The 22,769-nt window shown below is 34.6% G+C and overlaps 3 protein-coding genes across 3 annotated transcripts; all 3 read left to right on the plus strand.

Annotated features, from left to right (window-relative positions):
• Positions 1-236: 236 nt before the first annotated feature.
• Positions 237-3,816, plus strand: LOC144562983 (WAT1-related protein At5g64700-like). Its single transcript, XM_078312355.1, has 7 exons — positions 237-409; positions 534-596; positions 713-829; positions 1,581-1,827; positions 2,454-2,612; positions 3,229-3,380; positions 3,660-3,816. Exons 1-7 carry the CDS (start codon positions 237-239, stop codon positions 3,814-3,816), a joined length of 1,068 nt encoding a protein of 355 aa, XP_078168481.1.
• Positions 3,817-12,284: 8,468 nt separating this feature from the next.
• Positions 12,285-13,079, plus strand: LOC144562984 (BTB/POZ and MATH domain-containing protein 2-like). Its single transcript, XM_078312356.1, has one exon. The coding sequence runs from the start codon at positions 12,285-12,287 to the stop codon at positions 13,077-13,079; it is 795 nt and encodes a 264-aa protein (XP_078168482.1).
• A 5,693-nt stretch (positions 13,080-18,772) lies between these two features.
• On the plus strand, positions 18,773-22,746 carry LOC144563395 (O-glucosyltransferase rumi-like protein (DUF821)). Its single transcript, XM_078312863.1, has 6 exons — positions 18,773-18,985; positions 19,580-20,169; positions 20,678-20,867; positions 21,120-21,184; positions 21,591-21,801; positions 22,260-22,746. Exons 1-6 carry the CDS (start codon positions 18,878-18,880, stop codon positions 22,509-22,511), a joined length of 1,416 nt encoding a protein of 471 aa, XP_078168989.1. The 5' UTR covers positions 18,773-18,877; the 3' UTR covers positions 22,512-22,746.
• Positions 22,747-22,769: the final 23 nt, after the last annotated feature.

Below are 22,769 nucleotides of genomic sequence, written 5' to 3' on the forward strand. Positions count from 1 at the left end.
AAATAGAACAACACCAATACCGCCTTGTCGCAATTCCCAATCAGGGAGAAGTTAATTTACACTTGTATATATCTCCCTGTCATCAAGTCGAGCATTTCCAAGTTAGGGTTAAAAAGAGAGATACCTCCCCTCCACTTTAAAAAAGCTAGCGTTGCTTTTGTTATTAATTATAATATATATAAGCTAGCCAGCAAAGTAGCTAGATTGTTCTTTGGTGTGAAGTTCTGCTAATTAAGATGGAAGAGATCAAAGTGTACATAGTTGTGGTTTTGTGCCAGTTAATATACGGTGGAAACAACATTCTTTGTAAAGATGCTTTAAATGGAGGGATGCCTACAACAATTTTCGCATTTTATAGATTATGTTTTGGCACCTTGGCCTTAGTTCCGCTTGCCTTGGTTTTTGGGAGGTATATATGTTATAATTTCTTAAGAAATTAAGTCCTTTATTACTTAGAAAAATTAATTGGGCTGTGAGCAATAATTACTTTAACATTTCACTGTTTCTTTCTTTACTAACAAAATTCTGAACAGGAAAAATGCACCACAGCTGTCGTGGAAAATAACCGCCAAGATCTTCTTTCTTACGTTGTTTGGGTATATATATATAATTATATATGCATGCATCACAATCCAATATTCCTGTTAATTAAGTGTGTTTAAATTCTTTCAGTTAATTTGTTAATATATACCTTGATGTATCAAAATTTCAGGGTCACACTTATTCTGAACATATTTGCAATTGGTGTTAAGTTCACCTCATCTACTGTTACATCTGCCATCTCAAATGCAATTCCAGTGGTTACTTTTACTTTAGCTGTATTACTACGGTAATTATATTATTTTGTTTAGTTGCTACTTGTTCAGTTATTTGTCAGATTTTTCAGTACTTGCTTGAACAAAAAAATATATATATATTGCATTTTTGCAGATGCATGAAGTCCAAGAAAAACAAACATTTTGCTTTTGAATAATAAGTAGCCTTTTAAATTGGTTAGCTGTGTTTGCATTCCATTTATAACAAGAAAAACAAACATACAATGCATCCCTACTAGCTACAATCAAACAGCCATCAATCCATTCCCTAATCAAACCCAAGGGTTATTTTTTATAACCCTTAAAATAAGTAATAAAATAATTGTTTATCATCCTAAAGAGGTCGAATTAATTATTTTGGAATCAACTGAAAGAGCTTTGATTCCATTATCATATATATTTTCTTTGCCTTAACTATCACAGAGGAGCTAGGTTGGGATTTTACAATTTTACATATAAGAAGTAATTTTTGGAATTGTCAATGTTTTGCATTCTAATCCCAATTTTTGTGCTATTTCAAATTAAGTGAACCCGCTTGAAGTCCTAATTTCTTAAGTTTCTGGTACTTAGCTTGAAACCTAAATTTCCAAGGATGCGAGAGGAAGGGCTCGATCAATTTTTGTGCCTCCACTATAATATGGCTCTATTTTAGAACTTAACGCCTAAAATCTACAACTCATATTATGCTCTAACTATATCTTTTGTTGCTTAAAATATGCTGTCGATATAAATTTTCTTTCTTTTATTTTGTTCTAAAATTCACAGATTGGAAAGTGTAACACTAAAGAAAATAAGAGGGATTGCGAAAATTCTGGGAATAGTGTTTTGTCTAGCAGGAGTTCTCATACTGGCCTTTTATGAGGGACCTAATTTAAAATTTGTAAGCCATCACCAGCCATTTCTAAATGGAAGCAAAAATAAACAAGGACCGCACTCGAAACTGGAGTGGATCATTGGCACTTTCATCTTGATTATTTTCACAATTGCTTGGCCTTCCTGGGTCATATTGCAGGTAATAGAGAGGAATAATTAATTTTACAATAAAACATCAATTGTATATATTGCATACCGTAAGTGAAAAATATTACACACACGTGCCAACACCGTAAAGAATATCCTACGTTCTCTGCATTAAATACCCAAACACCTTTCTGATTGGATTTTTTTTTTTCAAATTTAATTGGAAATTAAGGTGAAATGGAGGATATTTGATATATACCCATCTTTGTGTTGGAATTGGATAATACAATTCTTTGTTTTACAGGGTATATACGTCAAAAGAATTGTCCTAGTAAGTTAAGATAACCATTTTTTGTTTTCAAGTAACAGATAATCCTAATAATGACCATCAAGTAATAATAAATATATTATGACGTGTTATGATAATTACATTACTTTAACCCTTGAGAGATGGGTTTGGAATCGTTGTTACATATCATACAAACATGCCACACAAAAAAACTGGAAAATTATTGTGAACCTGTATCCTTTAAAAAAAACACAGAACTGCAAGTTGTCCAATATTGTTTGGTTTTGGGTTGGATCTCTGTATTATGACCCTTATTTAGCTGTATATATATATAGTTGTTATAACTATTGCTATTGTTCATCTCTAAACTGAGTTACATAAATATACAGGGACCTGTTTTGAAGGAATATCCCTCAAAGCTCCTGCTTAGTACACTGTGCACATTTTTTGGCGCGATGCAATCATTTTTTGTTGCTTTGATTGCTGAGAGAGACTTCAACAAATGGAAGTTGCATATAGATGATTCTCTCCTTGCAGTGCTTTACTCGGTACTCTCCAAAAGAATAAGACTACATATTTTCAAATTTCTATTGTTTTCTTTGGGAATATTTCCATAATAATTATTGTGCAAAACCTCAGATGATCATTAGAAAGAAACTAATTGTGAACAATGGAAATACTAACTTCTTCTATTTTCCTAAAATTTTGTCAAGACCCAATCTCGTTTGCAGCCAGTGGAAATTTATACATTGTAGGGGTTTGTATGAATCTTTGATGATTCTTATGTTTCATCCACAGTATTAATTTGTTTCCATACCGGTGATCCCTTTATGAGAGTAGAACAAAATAACAATATATGTATAGTTACATATATATATATTTTTGTGCCATCTTGTATGAATTAGTTTTTTGAATAAATAAAATTACAAATGAGAAAATAGGATGAATCATAATTAAGTTGCTATATCTCAAAGAGTATATTAAGTGAAAGATGGCATACTCTTTCAAAGACAAAAATGTTTGGCTGTTAGGAATTCATTCCTGAAATGCAGACGCATTATACATTATACATTATCGAATTAGGATATCATCCAATTTACCCTGTTTGTAAAGTTGCATGCTTCTATATATTGTACTACTAACAAGAATAATGAAAAATTGCAGGGAATAATTGTTTCTGGTTTAGCTTTTTACTTGCAATTATGGTGCTTAGAGAAGAAAGGGCCTGTCTTCACTGCAATTTGGCAACCATTGTCTTTCCTAGTTACTCTTGCTTGCTCCTCTTTCTTTCTTGGCGAAATGATCAAGTTAGGAAGGTATAGATTATGTTATTTTATTACTTCACAATTCCTAATTGTCGACTACATATATATATACTAGCACGAAGATATGAAGTGCATGCATTATTTGCTCCTGAAGTAGCATGTGACTTTTGCCATGGTGCAATTTCTTTGATATTGTGCACCTCTTTTGATTCAATATTCTGTTGTTTCATGTTAGTAATACTGTTTGTTTATTTTATTTTTAGTGTGTAGTATCTTATTAATTCTTGGGTCTAAATTTGCATTGATTACCTGTGCACCTTTCTCTTGCAGTGTTTTAGGAGGGCTGTTAATGGTTGGAGGTCTTTACAGTGTTTTGTGGGGAAAACAAAGAGATAATTTGGAGAAAACACCGAGCACAGGGGAGGAAATCAATGGTCAAGAGCTCCCCGTCTCAAAGAACAGTACAAATCAGGATCATGCAATTTAATAAAATAGGGTTAGTCTTGATCTACATACGAAAAATAATTGTAATAAGGTAGCAATTTGTGCTGAGATTTGCATACGAAATATTTGTGTTCTTTCCTTTTTTAGGCAAAGGTAATGTAATCTAGTTGTTTATATTTAATATAACAGATATAGCACAAATTGATTTATCTTAGAATTTTGATGTGGATTGTGGAGATAACATTGTGAGAAATGTCTTTAATTAATATCAGAATGTATGGACGAAGAATACAATTTAAATCAAATTTAGTATGGAAAGGTGATCCGAATAGTGTTGGGGTTCAGATGCAGAAGCACTCAAGAAGTGATTTCGTCGAACTAGCTACAAGCATCAATATCCGACTAAATGAAGAAATATGAAAGTAAAACAAGAAACAAACACAAACAAGCAATCAAGAATAAGAAAATAAAAGAGAGATACAAGAATAAGAAAATAAAAGAGAGATACAAGATTTTAAGTGAAAATTCTTTTGAAAAAAAATTAAAAAAGCACACGATACAACTTCACTATATCAAAAAGACTTTACAAATACAAAGAGATAGTCAAGTCAATAACACTCATGGCCGACCCTGGTGTTGTGTAGCCAGGGCGACCGCCCCAGACCCTAAAATTCAAGGGGCCTAAAAAAAATAGTTTGTATATACATAAAAAATAATTTGTATATATTAAAAATAAATAAAATATTACAGCTCAAATTTTGTATATATAAAGGTTCAAATTTTTCTATAAATAGGTAATTGGTATATCAATAAAAAAAAATCATACCGACTAATTGCTTCTAGGGGTGTTCATTGAGTTTGGTTTAGTCGATTTTGAACCAAACTGAATTAGTTTGGACTAAGTAGTTCGTTTTTTCTCTATTTAATGGTTCAGTTCGGTTTGCTTTTCAAAACCGAATTATAACTTCGGTTTGATTCGGTTTGAAAATTTTCAAAACCGAAATAACCAAACCGACTGAATTTTTATATATTATGAATTTGGTCCAAATTGTTCCGGTTTATTTCTTAATCAATTGCTTTAAATACTTTGTTTTATTTTTATTTCTTAATACCCCAGTTTATTTCTTAATATACTTCGATTTATTATAAATTAATTGCTTTAAATAAATAAAAATATATATATTTCGGTTTGAATCAAAGAAACCGAAATAAAACTATAGTTCGGCTTGGTTTGGTTTCAATGCTAAATCGGTTCGGTTCGGTTTTATTTTTGAAACCAAATTATAACTTTGGTTTGCCTAGTTTGTTTCGGTTGAACCGAACCTAACCACTGAACACCCCTAATCGCTTCCATAAGTACTTCAACACCATATGCTTATAAGTTATTTTTGCATTTTAAAAGTTGAAATAATCGACCCAAACCATACTTATGGAAATGTATTAACCGATCTCATAAAAAAATTGTATATATAAATAGTCCCAAATTTTCTTTCGCCCCAGATCCCAAAATCTTCAGATTCAACTCTAATAACATTCTCTCTCACACTTTCTTACAATCTCATACGCTAATCTACGAGATTATCAAATGTATACGGTAAATTATTACAAGAGAGAAAATCTTAAAAAGAGCAAGAAGAAAAAACACTTCTATTCAGCCTTTTGACTTAGCTATCTGTCTCTCTCCGTTTGCTTTTAATTTCCGTTGAGAAATGTTTTCCGTGAAAACAATATGGGCCGGGCCCAATATTTGTCTTGACTTCAACAAATAGCTGTAATAGTAATTTGTTTATAACAGGTGTCGATTTAAACAGTGACAGGAACGATTGCAGCCTGAAGCCAAATCGATAAACAGTTCTTTCATCTGTTCTACAACTGTAGGATGCATTAACTAAGATGGATTGACATGACAGCGATCCCTTTTCTTTCTGGATGCAACTGGGACAAATAGTACATATTCAACAGCTGATTGGGTATTGTATGGTTCCGTTTGTTATATATATGCTCTTAAGTCTTTATCTATCATAATCACAATAATCATGTTTGGCATCCAATTCAGACTGCCTGACTCAACTCTATCTGATACTAGGTGCTTATGTAAGATTATGATTATTCCCACTTGTTATAGCGGCCATTTTTATTAATATCCCTAAAAAAATCAAAATTTTAAAAATGCCCCTGGTCCCAATTTTTTTTTTAAAATGCCCTGACCGCCTGGGCCTAGGGCGGCCCAAAATACCCTGTGAGGCGCCACGTCGGCCCATACCACAAGTGAGGCGCCACACCATACCACAAGTGAGGCGCCACAGGGACTGGCGCCCCACTGCCCAGGTTTTTAACCCGTGAGCTCCCTTCTTCCCCCTCCTCTCTGCCTTCATTCCACGTGAAAAAACCCGAAAAAAAAGAGGAAAAGAGAAGAAGGAAGCCCTGCCGGCCGACCCCTCGCTGCCTCGCACCATGCTCGTCACTGCCTCGCGCCTCGATTCGCTTCTCTCTCGATCGAACAAGTGAGTTCTCTTTTTTTGATTCGATTAGGATTTAGGGTTTGGGTTAATGTGATTAAATGGTGTAATGTGATTCGGTTTGGTTCGATTCAATGTTTAGGATTAACCGTGAGTAATTAGTTGAATTGATTGAATTGATCGAATTGGTTCGATTGGATGCTTGAATTGTGGCAATGACATGAATTGGTTCGGTTGGTCGAATTGGTTCGTTTGGTCGAATTGGTTCGATTGGATGCTCAAATTGGTTCTATTGGATGCTTGAATTGGTCGAATTGGTTCGATTAGATGCTTGAATTAGATGGTTGAATTGCTTGATTGCTTGAATTGGTTGAATTGGTTCAATTGCTTGAATTTAGGATTATGATTTATGGTAAAATTGCTTGAATGTCATATGGTTTATAGTTGTGAATTGTGAATTTTTTTAAAATTTAGGGTTTATAATTAAATTTAGGGTTTATGTTTGTAAATTGTGAATTACTTAAAAATTTAGGGTTTACGGTTCAATTTAGGGTTAGAATTTATGGTTCAAATGGTTGAACTGTTTAAGAATTTAGTTGTTGGGTTTATGATTTAAAAATATGCATATTTATTTTTTGAAAATTATTTTTGTGATAGTTCATAAAAAACATGTATATATGAATATAAAAGATTTGAAGTAAAACTAATTATTTTGATGTATATCAATATTTGTTTAAAAATGATATATATATATATATATTTTTTTTTTATTGTAAGTAAATTGCATGTATATCTCATTTTTTTTAATTTTAAAATTTAGGTCTGCAAATATTTTAAAATTAATTTTGTTTTTTGTAAAGTTTATTTGTTTACAAAAAAAAATGCATGTACATGCAAAATTAATTTTATAAATAAATTGCATATACACCCAAAAAATAAACCCAGAATTGTAAATGCATTTTTTTTAAAGTTTATTTATTTTCAACAAAATTAATTTTTGTAAAAAAAAAAAATGCATATGCATGCAATTTACTTACATGCAAAGTGTAAATTAATTGTATATACATGCAAATGCATATGCATGCAACAAAATTAATTGTATATGCATGAACATCATATACATGCAATTTATTTACATACAATTATTTTGGGATTATATACATGCAATTCTTATTAAAAAAAATTTATATAAATTGTATGTTTTGATTAATATTTTTTGGCAAATGTAGTATGCCTAGAGTTAGACGGTGGGGAGTACGAGCTGAGCCTACAGAGGGTGCAGATGTTGTGGATCCGAGTGGAGCTGGCACGTCCTCGGTGGATCCGACTGGAGAGGGCTCGTCGTCGTATGATGATACGACTGGCAGGGGTTTTGAGGATCCTACTGGAGCGGATCCGTCGTCTCAGGCCGATTTTCCATATGGTGTGCATGATCCTGACACATTTAGTCCTCTTCTATGGACCCATCATGTTAAGCACCGCGTCTCATTGGCATCTCTTGAGGTACGTGATTTTTATACTTAAAAAAAATGACATTCTGTTGAGTTACTACAAAAATGGCACGATTTAAGTACGACAAATTGATAATAAATACAGGATGATGTCATGCTTACGGTGAGGCACCGCAGGTCTGAGATTCCATTCGTTCCACATAGAGAAATGCAGCGATACATCTTCAACCTCGGGTTGTACCAGCTTGCCACCATGCCGCAGAGTTAGATCGATGTGTCTCTGATGCACGGTCTAGCGGAGAGATACATTTCATCTCCCGATCGGGGAGATGACAGTCACCCTTGGTGATGTGAGCGCCTTATGGGGTTTACGTATCGATGGCGACCCCATAGGTGGCATCTCAGACCATCCAGAGCTGCAGAGGATGATACCGGAGTTGTTAGGGTGTGATCCGAAGACTCTGTAGAAGAAATATAAGAAGAAGAAGGGGGAGGAGGAGGAGTTTCGTTATTCCGGGTACTGCATTTCTCTAAAGGCACTCCGGTCTCACTTCTTCCAGAATCAGATAGATGTTGATACTGATGACATTGAGGCGGTCAGGAGGTACTATTACACTCTTTAAATTAACTTAGTAGTTGCTCAACAGTCTCAATTATTTACATTGATTATTTTATATTGCAGGTATACTAGAGCATATGTGCTGGATTTGTGCGGTGCTGTCATGTTCGAGGATTCCAGCGGTGACGCGGTTCCGATGATGTATCTCTCCCTACTGAGGGACCTGGAGAAAGAATCGAGATGGAACTGGGGTGGAGCTGTCCTCACCCACTTATACAGAGGCCTCTGTCATGCTTGTCTGGTAAGTCTGTATTAATATACGTTGTTATTGAAGGTTGGATAAGAAGCACCCAGTTTTAATTTTAAGTTAAATTTTCAGGTCAAGAATAAACAGCTTTTTGGACCACTTCTTCTGCTTCAGCATTGGTCGTGATCACATCTGCCCATAAACCGGCCAGTCATACCATTATTTGTTGCAGAGTTCTTTGTATGTAGCAAAACTAACATTATTTTAATCTAGGATGGAGCACCTCGTTGGAATGCCGATCCCATATTTAGCATAAATGAGCTGGACCCGGCAGATACAGATGCAGAGGCGTATGGCTCCCACAAACCACGATATGGAGTGGAGATGGAGCATGACTTTGAGGCTGGTGGGAGTTCATCTCAGACTGCATATGGCTTTGTCTCTGCATTATTTGGCGCACCGCCTCCTTCCACGTATCCTGCAAGCTGGGAGCAAGATCCATGGGAGCTGCGTACACAGCCCGCCAATGCAGAGTCAGCTGCTGGATTTGATCCATGGGCAGCCAGGACAGGTACGCAGCACATGTATACGGGGGACGAGGATGAGGATGAGGATATGGGAGACGATGAGGAGGATTTGGGAGAGGATGCATTACGAGATGTGAGTCCGTAGAGGCGCGTGCAGCCGCACAGGCATGGCAAGGGCGTAACGGCTCCTAGGTTGTCTCTATCCAGAAGGAGACGAAGATGATGATTGTAAAGTTTTTGTTTATTGTGATATATTTCTGACTGTAGTATTTTGACTATGGGACTGCTGTATTATGTTGACATTACGTTTTTTTATTTTATGTTCATGTTGGTATTATGTTGTTTGCACTTTACATTTCTTTATTATAACACAGTTTAACAATACAATTAAAGTTCAACAATACAATTAAAGTTCAACAATATAATTAAAAGCTTAACAGTATACTTCAAGTAATTACATTCAAACTAAGAAATTATATTCAAGTAATTACAATTTCTTCACTATTTGCGACCCACACTCCCAACAGACCGCCTGTGACAGGGGCGGTTTGCTAGGGTCCTGACCTCCTGGGCCACGGGCGGTCCACTAGGGATGCCTATTTATTCGTTTTTTCTCTCTCTCTTCTCACTCCAACATCAGTCTACCTCCCACCTCAAAGGCAGAGAGAAGGGAGAAAGCGCTCAAGGCGATTTCGGGCGATTTTCTGGGCGACTACAGCTACAGGTAATTTAAATATTTTTTTAATTATTTTGTAAATATTTTTTGTAATTATTTTTTAAATATTTCTTTTAATTATTTTTAAAATATTTTCTAATTATTTTCTAATTAGTGGTTGATTACTGTACAGTTAGTATTTAATTACGCACATAATTAGCCTTCCTAATCAATTGATGTCACTTGAAACCCTAGTTATAATGGCACCCAAAGTTGGAAAAATAGAGGAAGAACTGAAACCGAACGCGAAGCAAAAAAAAGCACTCATTAATAATTTTTGGACGGCTGAAGCCTACGCGATGAGGAATTTGGAAAGATTGTTTTCACCCAAAAATAATGAAGAATTTCTGAGCACTCTTGATCCATTAATTAGAAAAATGCTGATGGAAGGCTGGGTGGACAGGGTCCCTCCACCTGGATGGGGACAGTACTGCTTATGTGAGCTGAAGGGAGATATGGTGGATATGTTCTTCTGTTATAAATGTGGCAAAGCTGTTCATCCCAATTGCATGGACCCGCATGCAGATCTGCTGAATGACGCTCGTCTCACTACGTGGGAGTGTCCTGCGTGCGTCCGTCGGGCTGAGGAAAAAAAGGGAGCAAGCTCCTCATCTCGTAAGGCTTAGACCCCAATTGTATGTTGTTGTAGTATTTGAACTGGTTGTTGCTGTATGAATTTTATGTTACCTTATTCTATGGACTCGACGGTACTGTATTATTTAGTAATGTATTTGGATTTTATGAATTTTAAATTCCTGGTATTTAGGTTGAACATGGGCTGCATTATTTTCAGAGAAGTCAATTGCATGAAAATCCTTTAACCGACGGTCCAGATTAGTCAAATTACCCATTAAGATGTGCGGTCTAGATTAATCCGTTTTTTTTCACAAAATTCTTCAAATCAAAATACTAAGATCTATATAAAAAAAAAACACCATGGGACGCCCTGGGGGCTGGCGCCTCACTTGCCTTATGGGGCGCCCCAGGGCCTGGCGCCTCACTGGGTATTTTGGGCCGCCCTGGGCCCAGGCGGTCAGGGCATTTTTTAAAAAAAATTGTGAGCAGGGTTATTTTTAAAATTTTGATTTGTTTTAGGGATATTAATAAAAATGGCCGTCATCAGTAGTTGCAAGTCAATATTCAAGTAAAAAATATTTAGATTAGCTGAATATATATTTAAGTCATTTTACTGAATCATAATTATATTAAAATAAACTTTTATAGTATATAACTATATATGCATATTGTTTGGTTCGGCCAAAATTGATTCAAGACTACGTTGATATATATTTTTATTTTTATTTTTGACCCTTTAACTATTAATTTTTTTGGTTTGACATTAAAAAATTAAATAAAACTCTTAAAGTTTTAACCGAATCATAATTCTATAAGTTAAAATCTAACGTTGATAATATAATAGGGACGAAGCAAGGTTTTCAAACACACCATAAGAGTCAACTAAATAAAGGGAAAATAAATGTTTTATATATATAAACATAGAATCAAATTTATATTACTCATAATATTATTTTACTCTAAATTATGTAAAAAATTATGTATGAATATATAAAATTTTAAAAATAAATAAGAATCAATTGATCCACTAAATAAGAGTAGATCCGCCCGTCCCCTGACCTCAACTCTCCTCTAATAAAAACAGTAAACTCCTCTTTAATATAAATCATATCTAATGATTTTATTTTGACATATATATTTTAAAATTTATGTTATTAATTTTTTTTTTAAAATAGAAACATAATGGAGACATAAAAAATAGAGGCATATATTTGAATCCTCCTCTAAGCTAAATTTTTTTAAAACTGCAACTACATCCTGAAACTCTTGAAACCTTACACATTAAGGGTTAGTTTGGAAAAAAAAAATTACGTCGATCAGCTCTAGCTTTATTTTAAAATTCCATTCCAGCTTCGATCAAACATTTTGTTGACGATCGATGTATCTTTATAATTTTCTCATCGTTTATATAAATAAAATGTTAGCAATACATGCATTAAATTATAATTTGAATCAAATATTAGTTAGTTTCTTGCCTTCATAAACTGTACTGAAATAGCCAAGTTGATCCACGTAGGCAATGCGAATAGTTATAAAAGAGATAAATTGCATTTAATAATTTTTGTAAATTTGATTTATTGCTCACTGAAGTTTCCAACGCACCTCTTCGTGCACGGTAGTTAATTAATTATAAATTCATCAACAATGATTCAATATTTTCATCCATCCTGTAAAATTTAATGCCTCAGAATTGCACCCTGATGTTATATATACTAAATATTTTCAACCTATTGATTCACTTTACTTCATACAATATTTCCCTAAATAGAAAACAATAATCGATCGGACTGAAGATGGTATCTGATTCCATGGCCGTCCAAAAAGCATCATACAATCTCAGAATCTGCTACTCCCAAGCAAAAGAGTTTAGCATTGGCAACTGTATCACTTCTCCTATATTTTCTATCGGGGGCTACGACTGCGCGCACTGTTCTTTGTTATCCTCGGGGAACCTATTACACTAACAAGGGTAACTATATGTCTCTGTATGTACACCTTGTTCACGAATCCTTCAATTCTGTTGCAGTAAAATACGAGTTAGGTGTACTGGATAAAGACGGTGAATTGTCATTAGAAGATTCAAAATCTATGACAAGTTTTTTTTCTTCAAAAACTCCTTTGCACGGTCACCAGCGGTTCATAAAAATAGTTGATCTTGAGAAGAACTATATACAAGACGACAGTTTAACCATCGTTGCCTCCATCAGTATTGTCGTAACAGGCAAATCAAGCAAGCAAGTGCAGAGAAGGGGCTTATCCAATTTGCCAGAACATATAGGCAAACTAATGAAGAAGAAAGAAACGGCGGATGTAACTTTCAAAGTTGAACGGGAAAAACTCCCGGCTCACAAGCTGATCCTTGCGGCACGATCACCTGTTTTCGAGGCAGAGTTCTTTGGCGCAATGGCAGAAGCACAGTTAAAATGCGTAACTATAACAGATATGAAAGCTGCAACTTTTCAGGCTCTCCTTCATTTCATTTATACTGATTCTATACCAAATTGGGTTGGTGTCGAAACTTCTCACACTGCATTGTTTGTCGCAGCAGATCGGTACCAAATAGATGGCCTGAGGACATATTGCATAGACAAATTAACATCTGACATCACCTTTGACAATGTTATTTCTATATTAACTATCGCAGAGCAGCGATACTGTAAGCAACTGAAAGATGCTTGTTTTGATTTCATTGCTGATCTCACAAATCTTTCGCGGGTGATGCTGACTGATGAGTACATGTTAATGATATACAAGATACAGTATGCTTTCTAAGAAATTAAAGTTGTTTAAGGTAATATTGCCCTTTTGGTGGGAATAACATTAATAAGAACTACTAACTACTAAGGGAAAGGTTGCAGAGAATCTTTTTGGTAATGTATCATTGTGTGCATTTCTCAGATTTTTTTTTTTTTTTTTTTTTTTGAGGAAAGTGAAACAAGTCCAACAGTTTTCAACTTTTCATTGAAACTAAAAATAGTCCATTACAAATACTGATACCAACCATCCAGTACTAAAAACTATCTAAAGCTAAGCTAAAACAAATAGTTTAGATCAGATAAGTAATCAATTGCACAAACAAACAACCAAAACAATAGCAGATTCTAAGCATGTACATTCTTTTTTTAAGCACAAACTAATGCAAAATAAATTCGTCAGGTCTCACTTTAATTCCTCCAGGTCTTGTTCTCATGTTCATGTTTAAAACCTGAAAGGGAAGATCCTCAACATCACAAGGCATCATCAGAGAAAGTTAAAAAAGAAAGTTCGCCTCTACTATTTTACATCAAAAAGAAGCAAATGAAATTACCTTTGCACCTAAGTGCACCTGCATCTCTTCGAAAAGTGCAACCAAGTATACAATGAGTGTACTGTAAAATTATCATTAATTGTCCATATCGATCGAGGAGATCATATCATGTTTGGAGAAGTCCAAAGAAAAGAATTGAAATTGATTTAATAAATTAATGTATCCCTTCAGATCTACGTATCCCTGTTAGTTGTCTATTAAAAGTTATGTGGTGTATTATCATTTGAAAATTAAGATCTTGGCAACTAAAATATTAAGATTATCAACAATAAGAAATAAATCAGGATAGATACTTTTGAGTTTTGAGTGCTCATGGGCCACATCATCTGTCAGGCCGAAAATAAGTGGAATAACCATTACCCACCTTTTTATTGATGCCATTGCCAGCACATCTTCAATTCCAAGAATATATATATCTTCCCAAAAAGCAGCTAATTTAGAAGTACTGAAAAGAGATTTATAAGATGAAATTAACTTATTCCAAACTGAAACAGCATTATTAATTATTGAATCTACACCACCATTTTACCAAAAGAGAGATTCATAAAATCTAAGTCAACAACACATAAACAATTATCTACTTTTGCATGTTGTGGACCATGAAACTAGAGCATATTTCTTTTTTATTGAGGCACTACCAAACCACAATTTTTTTTTCTCTAAGTTTATCAATTCTCTATCTAACTTTCTTGAGCATCGTATACAATCCTAGTCAGTACAATTATATGAGTGAAAGCATGTAATTAAGTAATTAGGTGACCCTACCTCCTATAGAAAGAAGTTAGATTTTCCAACCATGCAGCTTTTTATTAATTTTTTCCAAAGGTTTTAATAGTGTTTATCGCGTCATAGCGGAACGAACAAAAAAATAGCGCTATATCCATATAGCACCAATAGAAACATCATCATTTTAAGGAATAATAACACAATTTACAAAACTAATTTTTAGACCTGAAAATTCTCAAATCTTAGCAGTATCCATTTTAAGGCTTCAACCATAGAAACATCATCATTTTTTTTTTCTTTTGGGAGGATCTAGCCCTTCTTTTCATTAACCATTATCAGTTACAGTGGTTGGGTTTCTGAGAAAGAAACCCTGGAACTTGCACTGAAAAATGGTCCTAGGATCAAATCGGTTCTTCCACTAATTTGGAAGCTCAAAGCCCCACCACGTTTCAGAATCTTTGGATGGTTGGTTCTATTAAATAGGATCTTGACGACTGAAAATCTAAACAAAAGAGGTTTTAGTTTGGTGAGTATATGTTACTTGTGTCGTGCGAATATTGAAACAACAACTCACATCTTTAACGAGTGCATGGTTTCAAGGGAAGTTTATCAATTGGTGGAGACCAGGTTGTTGCCAAATCACCGCGGCTTCTTGACTTCTGGAAATGATATCATAGCAAAATTGGTAAACAGGTCAATACCGAAAGAAGGCAGAGCATTGATTCTCATTTCGCAATTCATCCTTTGGAGAGAACGGTGTGCTCGATTGTTTAGAGAGCAATATAAAACAGTCAACGATTTAGTTGAAGAAGTTAGATCTCAGTGGCACTTTCTGAATAATGAAGAATGAAGATTGAAGATTGAAGAATTATATGCAAGAATAAATTAACCTTTTCATTTGTTGTACTTTGTTATTTTTCGCTTTCTTTACTCTTTTTTCTTTTTTCTTGTTTGTTTTCTTTATTTTTGTTTTTTTCATCCATCTGTAAATCCGCACTAGGGTTCCTTCTCAAAACCCTTTAAATGATTGTAACCAATTGCGGTTAATAAAATAGGAGCTTGACTCCTATTTCTTACTCAAAAGAGAAAGAAACCCTGGAACACCATGAGTTTTTAAGAACAAGAGTGTATTCTTCACAAAGTGCAGATAGAGTACACTTTCTAAAACATAAAGTTTACCTAAACCCTTAATGTACAGTATCCATTCCATTTTTTTTCTTAAATCTTATTGAGGCCATTGGTCACCAGATCAAACAAGAAGGGGAATAGAGAATTTCCCTGCCTTAAATCTCCTTTTACGTACAGCTAATTAGATATCACCTAGATCCCCATTTAGATTAATGCAAGCTCTACTACCATTAAAAATATCCCAAATCCAACGAACAAATTTATTATCAAATCCTATACCTAACAAGACCTCCCTATAAAAAATCCTAATTAATTAACACGATCAAATGATTTTTCAAAACTTAATTTAAATAAAATACCTTTAATTTTGTGAATTCTAATTTGATGTAGCACCTCATGTATACAATGTTATTACTGATTAGAGATTAATCCATCCTATATATATAAAAGCAGTTTGTGAATGATCCATAACAGAAGTAAGCCTCTCTGTTATTAACTTGATTATTAAAATAAGAGAAAATGTTATGGTTCACAGACATTTATCCACGGTTTGTCCATAACCTTATCCACTTCAACTGTCTTTAATTGTCCGCTTCCAAACTACTGTATTTAAAATTTCCACGTTCTCTCTCACCTCTCAAACTTTTTGATATCTCTCTTCACGAATACTAAAACGAAAAAAAAAAATGATATCCATCTTCTCCCTTCACCAAAATGAAACTTTTTTTGTCAGATCCGAGCTCAAACTCCTCTTGCTACAACAAAGGCGACACCACCACACCTTCCTCCTGATCGCCTCCGTCGCTACAAGAGGCACCTAGCGGGCCTCGTGGGAGCAGCTCCGCCTCGCTTTGTGACACGGCTTCTGATATTGATCGACTTAATTATCAATAATAGAGCAAGAGATTACTTCAATTGATTCAATCTCTACCTCAGAGTCCTCGCTTAATCAATCTCTATCCCAGAGTTCCTTTTAAAAATAAGAATGAGAGGCTAATTTGGTGAATGGTAAAGCGCTAGATCTGTACGCTTTGTTTTCACAGTTTAAGTTGACAATTTTACAATATTAAAAATTGATATTTTTTAAATTTTATCTTCTAATTTTACATTTTTGGAAATTTATAGTTTTTACGTTTTGTTTTTATAATTTAACTTGATATTTTTACAGTATTGAAAATTGATACTTTTCAACATTATATTTTATTGTTTTCATCTGTGAATTTTGCATGTCTGTAATTTTATAGTTAAAGTGATCAATTTTACAATATTCATTATTTTGATGATTTATTTGTGTGTTCATTAAATCGAGAAAAAAAATAAAAAAATTAATCGAAAAATTTAATTTTGCATTTTTATCATGTTTTTTTTTCTCAAAATAACTGCTAATAACTAACACTAACTGTCAATAACTTCCTATAACTGCAATTTCGGAAAGTACAGTTTGAAAGTACATTTTTTTTGTCCTGTTGTGAAGTTGCCAACTGTTTCTAACTATCATGGAACCACTACAAATATTTGTTGGATATTTGTGATTAACTAATATATTTTATGTAATATATTGTATAATTATACAGCATGTAAAAGTAGTTTTATAGTATTCGCGTAAGTCAAATCTGTAGACAAATAGTGGACAAAAGTCGGTGGACAATTAGACGCTTCCCAGATAGAAGTTATCTTGAGTTTAGAAATATCTAATAGATGATTAAAAAAACATTAAAGATTTGAAAGACGTCATGTACATGTAGGACTCGCAAAAAAGCTCGTGGCTCGCTTGGTATTCGCCCGTGACTCAATCGGTAACAGCTCGTTCGTTAGTGAATCGAGTTAAAATTAGCTCACTCGCTACATACTCGAGCCAGAATTAATGAGTTTGAGTTTCGCCTGGCTCGGCACAAGCTAGCTCGGTCATTAACGAGCTATTTAATATACATAGTTTAATCGGATCCGTTCACTTCAGATTGGGGATATTAACATTATGGCAATTGCACTTTGGACTGTATTTAAGTTGATTGGTAATTTTGTATGGAATATGTGTAAATTAATTATAAGCAATTAAGTTAATTTGTATGAATTTTTTTTATTTGGTATGCATAAATTTATTCTATGAATATGTTTGTATGAATTTATTTTGATATATTTGTATGTATGAATTTAGCTATAAATTTAATTTATAGTAGTTGATTTACTTAATTACAATTGAATTAAGAGTATTTCTCAGTAATTAGTCATATAAATATTATTTTGTTTTAGCCATAATTGATAAAATGTGTTATAAAAATTTAAGACATAGTAGGAAAGAAAATATACAAATTTATAAATCTGTCAAACTAGTAACAAGCTTGCTCGGCTTGCTCAGACAAGCCACGAGTCGGTCTTGAGCAATAGTTTTAGCTCGAGATCTAAAATCCAAACTCGCTCACTCAGCTTGATACACCAACAAGTCGAATACGAGTGTGACCTAGCTCGCTCTTTAACAGCTCGTTGCCACCCCTATGTACATGTTGCAAAATATTCCAAAATTTCTGATTGAAAAGGAATGAAAAATCATCTGGTCTGGGCTTCTCTGGTTTTATTGCAGATTATTTGTAAAATTATTTCCAGATTCTAAAATAATGCACAGATCGATGGCTTCGCTTGATGATTGCGATGGTCATCATCTTCTTTTTTTTTTTTTTCACATTTCTGCTGCATGTGCTTTCATTTATTTTCAAAATTAAGCCTTCCTATTTTAAAAGAATAAAAACAAAATATATTATCGACCTTTGAAAGTTTATTTATTAAATAATGCTCCTAGTCCTAGCTACGTGGCTGGTTTGTCGATCAAATAACAAGTATTTTAGGAGAGAATGATAATCATGTTTGCACGTACGATTGTCTAATTAATAACATTCAGATTAGTCAATTAAGATCGTGATCCGCATGATGAGATCATCATCCAAGAATGTTTTAGCATCAACTTAATTTTTGTTTGATTGGTCTTCGACTCTTGGTGCATTAATTCGGAAATAAATCTGCTGTTATTCCAATGGAATAACATGAACCTATTATTGTGATCTCAACCGTTGATATTTGTCTGAATATTAACAGGTTCCTGTTATTCGCATGAAAAAGTTTCTTCATTGTCTCGTACTCTCGTGTGCGGAGATACATTTAAACTCTACAATCACACAACATGAAATATTTTGTTTTAGATAATCTTGGGATCGTTTGTCAGGGAAATTGCACACCAGTTGGCTATTCCGTATTTTGCCTCAGCGAATCCGGCGCGTTCCATCTAAGCTATTTTAATCCTTGGCTTCTCCATTAGTGTATTTCTTTGCCTCAGCAAGGTATCGCTCTCTCTCTCTCTCTCTCTCTTTCCCCTCTTTCTTTCTCTCGCTCGCTCTCGCCATTAGCATTTGCACAAGATATGGGGCATAAACCCCAGTTCAGGTTTTCACTTGCATTCAAAATGAGCTCCTTCTTCATATCCATTGTCAGCTTCTCTGTGCTTCTCCTGCTCTTCTCTGCTTATTCGGTAGTCCAACTGCCTATCTTATCGATCCTTCTTATATTTATTCGTACTTACATGCAAAACAGCGAGTATATGGATTTGATCAGCAACTTTTTGTCAGAGTTTAATCGTGTCAACAGAATTCTCCTTTTAGAAGATATTACTATGTTTTCAATATAGGAAAAATTTCAAGGAAGTACCTATGTTTTTTGTAAATTGAAAAGGCTTTACCTTTCTGCTAAGATGTTGGTCAATGTTGGTACAAAGTGATATTATGCGCATAAAGCGTTAACAACCAGCCTGTTTCAGAAAAGCGATGATACAAATTAGCCTGACAAGTAAGGTTGCCAGTTCCACCACAAGGGGTGTTGAACTGGATAATTAGGTAAATTGAGGCTTATTTATACATTAGATGGTTGAAATTAGGATCATATTCAATTTTGGGTTAAATTGGGGGCACAATTGCACCAAAAGTAACACTAATTGGCATTAAATTTGGGGTAAGTACAATCCATCTGTCAGTGCATCAGTTACCAGTTAATATCACTACTGGTGGACATCTAACAAACTTGAAATTCTTGGTCCCATTTCTAATACCAAGCTTTGAAATCCCTGCAGACACTGAATGATGTATTGTCTAACACCAAAACCGTAGTTGGTCACAATCTAGATCCAACACCATGGCACCCTTTCTTCACTCGGACTGACAAACCTACCGCTTTCACTCTATTCCAATGCTCCTATTTTAACTCCTGCCCAAAGTTTACATCTCCCCTGTTGATAAAACCTTCACATACCTTCTCTGCAAATCCGTTACCTAGCGAATGCCCCTCTTTCTTTTCCTCTATATACCGAGACCTTGCACCTTGGAGCCAGACTGGCATATCGCTTCCCCTGATAGAAAATGCGGTACGTCAACATGGAGCCTTTCGAGTGGTGATAAAAGATAACAAGGTCTATGTGGATTTGCTTTATGCATGTGTGCAGAGCCGAATGCTGTTTACTATTTGGGGTTTGTTGCAACTGGTACAGAGGTATCCTGGACTGGTACCAGATGTCGATATGGTCTTTGATTGCATGGACCGCCCAGTGGTAAACAGGACATTGTATACTGGGCATGGTGCACCAATCCCACCACCTGTATTTCGGTATTGCACTACTAAGGAGCATTTGGATATCCCATTTCCTGATTGGTCCTTCTGGGGCTGGTAAGCATTCAAACTTGGTTTTTTCACTGGTCTTTTTGTTTTGATATTTGGAAATTACTTCAACTTTCTTAATTTCAGACCTTTTTATCATTTTCATATACTCTTAACTTAATGTATCAACTGTTATCTAGCAGCAAGGAATATTTCGAAGTGTCTTAAAAAAAAAGGGACTGGGTTGTTGTTCATGAGAATATAGTGACTGGTTTCAAACTTATTGAAGCTGTGTCCTTTTTGCACTTCAAGTTTCTATACTTTTTTATTCAAACGGAGTATGACACAAGAAATTCTAAATGAAGGGAGATAAACTAGGGATAACCTTTTTTATTTTACGGTACAAATCAAATCTTGAGAAGTTGCTGTATTTTATCCAAAAGAAAAAAAAAACATGGCGTTCATCATCATTGCATAATTTTAGCTTATTACATTGAAGTTGGCAAACCATGCAAAGGTGACTTGGCCTCAAATTGATGAAGCAGTCAAATTAATTATTCTTAAAGTACTTGTGTAGGCCAGAGGTGAACGTACAACCATGGGAAGTGGAGTTTAAAAGCATCGAGAAAGGCTCCGATGCAATTAAGTGGAAAGACAGGGTTAAATTTGCATATTGGAAGGGAAATCCTGATGTCGGTTCTCCTCTGAGGATGGCTTTAATGAGTTGTAATGATACTGAGAAATGGCAAGCGCAAATTTTCCATCAAGTACCAAAACTTCTACCTTTGTTCATATTAAACAGAAATTATAATCTGATAATCTCAGTAGGTACAAAATTGTGATGCTTATACACAACTGTGATCTGGCTCATAGAATACCTGGTCCCCAATGGCAAGAAAGGGCTCCATTAAGCAATTGAAATTGTTGGATAAAAGACATATATTTTCAAAAGACAATAGCTCTACTTTATTCTAACTACGTAGTATTTTGTTTTCATTACATTTCTTTTATTTGTTCAGGATTGGATAAAAGAGTCCACTGTTGGTTATCAAAGTTCAAAGCTCTCAAGCCAGTGTAACTATAGGTTAGCTATATCTCAAGTCCTTCCATTCTTTAGAAAAAAAAAGAAAAAAACAAGTACAAGATTTTAGACTTAGCGGTTACCAGCTGGTATGTCTTGATACCAAGCCATGTAAACCACCACCTGTCACATTTCAGCTGGATTCTTTTGAGCATGTTATCCTATCATGTCCCCAAAATTTGTATTTTTTTTCAAAATAGTCCTGAATAAGCCTGAATTAAGCTTGAATTCTGCAGATAAGCCTTTTGGAATACCATCCTGTACTAACCCCTGATTGTAGAAATGCAAACGAAGAGAAAAGAAAAGAACTGATAGTTTGGCCTAACCCATACCATTGCTGGAGGATAATAGCCAATACCCCATCTTGCATTACTGTTAGTATATAATTTTATTTTATTTTGTATTTCAGGTACAAAATATATGCTGAGGGATTTGCATGGTCTGTTAGCCTAAAGTATATTCTAGCATGTGGTTCTGAAACATTAATTATAGATCCGCAATACGAAGATTTCTTCAGCAGAGGCCTCATTCCTAAAGAGAACTTTTGGCCGATAAGATCGACCGACTTGTGCCAATCAATAAAAGAAGCCGTTGAATGGGGAAATGTCAACTCATATGGGGTAAAATAATCTATAGAGATGCTTGTATTAAGTATCATCATACCAATTTTACTGATGCAGAAGAATATCAATTTTAAGTTTTAGTGCCTTTACACCATAACCCAATCTCATTATGTAGACACCAAAACCTCTTAATTGGCTTGTTTCCTTTAAACTCAAGGATTGATGATTCTGGAATTTAGCACCATGTCAGCTAGGTCTGGTACAGGTATGAAGATATATACCTGCATTTCAGTATGGTACTGGCACCTGTTTGACTGTCTTTTGTTCTTGTAGTATTACATGTTGTATTTTCTTGCCTTCTTTTTTATATTAGGTGGAGGCTAAATTGGGTAAATTGAAAACTGATCTGGTAAAATGAGTCTTTATTTCACACTTGTTGGAAGATGCCAGTGCACCATGTCAGAAAAGTTACCTGCTGAAATTACTATCCTTCATTATGCCCTTGATCAAAACAGGCACAAGAAATTGGGAGGCGGGGTCAGGAGCTTATGCGAGATATCAGCATGGACCGGGTCTATGACTACATGTTTCACCTCTTGGTGGAATACTCTGAGTTGTTGGACTTCAAGCCAAAACCGCCTCCATCAGCACAGGAAGTTTGCATCGACTCTCTTCTTTGTTTTGCTGATGAACGACAAAGAGAGTTCCTTGAAAAGTCAGTTGCATCCCCTTCGAAAAATTACCCATGCACTCTCCCTCCCCATTAGAATTTGGAATGGATGAAGAGGATGATGTGTGTTTATTTTTATGCCAGTATTTATTAAGTTAGTTATCTTACTTTGCAATGAGTTGAAAGAGGATTGGGTCTGTCAATTTTTCCCCAATTTAGCCCACGCCCCTTCAACTCTTCAATATTTCAAAATTTAAAATTATAGCAATGTAGAGTTGGTTCACAAAGCAGCTAGAGAATGTCATTCAAAGTCCGCCATTATATATTATATATATTATAAAAATGTAAATGTCAA

This window comes from Carex rostrata, chromosome 12 (assembly GCF_964058835.1).
Source record: "Carex rostrata chromosome 12, lpCarRost1.2, whole genome shotgun sequence".
Classification (NCBI taxonomy): domain Eukaryota; kingdom Viridiplantae; phylum Streptophyta; class Magnoliopsida; order Poales; family Cyperaceae; genus Carex; species Carex rostrata.

Bases quoted from the DNA above. Each gene is read 5' to 3' on its own strand.
- LOC144562983 (XM_078312355.1), top strand. From the start codon at position 237: ATGGAAGAGATCAAAGTGTACATAGTTGTGGTTTTGTGCCAGTTAATA. The intron at 410-533 runs GTATATATGTTA...AATTCTGAACAG, and splicing joins CTTGCCTTGGTTTTTGGGAG to GAAAAATGCACCACAGCTGT. The intron at 3,381-3,659 runs GTATAGATTATG...TTTCTCTTGCAG, and splicing joins GAAATGATCAAGTTAGGAAG to TGTTTTAGGAGGGCTGTTAA.
- LOC144562984 (XM_078312356.1), top strand. From the start codon at position 12,285: ATGTCTCTGTATGTACACCTTGTTCACGAATCCTTCAATTCTGTTGCA.
- LOC144563395 (XM_078312863.1), top strand. From the start codon at position 18,878: ATGGGGCATAAACCCCAGTTCAGGTTTTCACTTGCATTCAAAATGAGC. The intron at 20,868-21,119 runs GTACCAAAACTT...TTATTTGTTCAG, and splicing joins AAGCGCAAATTTTCCATCAA to GATTGGATAAAAGAGTCCAC. The intron at 21,802-22,259 runs GTAAAATAATCT...TGATCAAAACAG, and splicing joins GAAATGTCAACTCATATGGG to GCACAAGAAATTGGGAGGCG.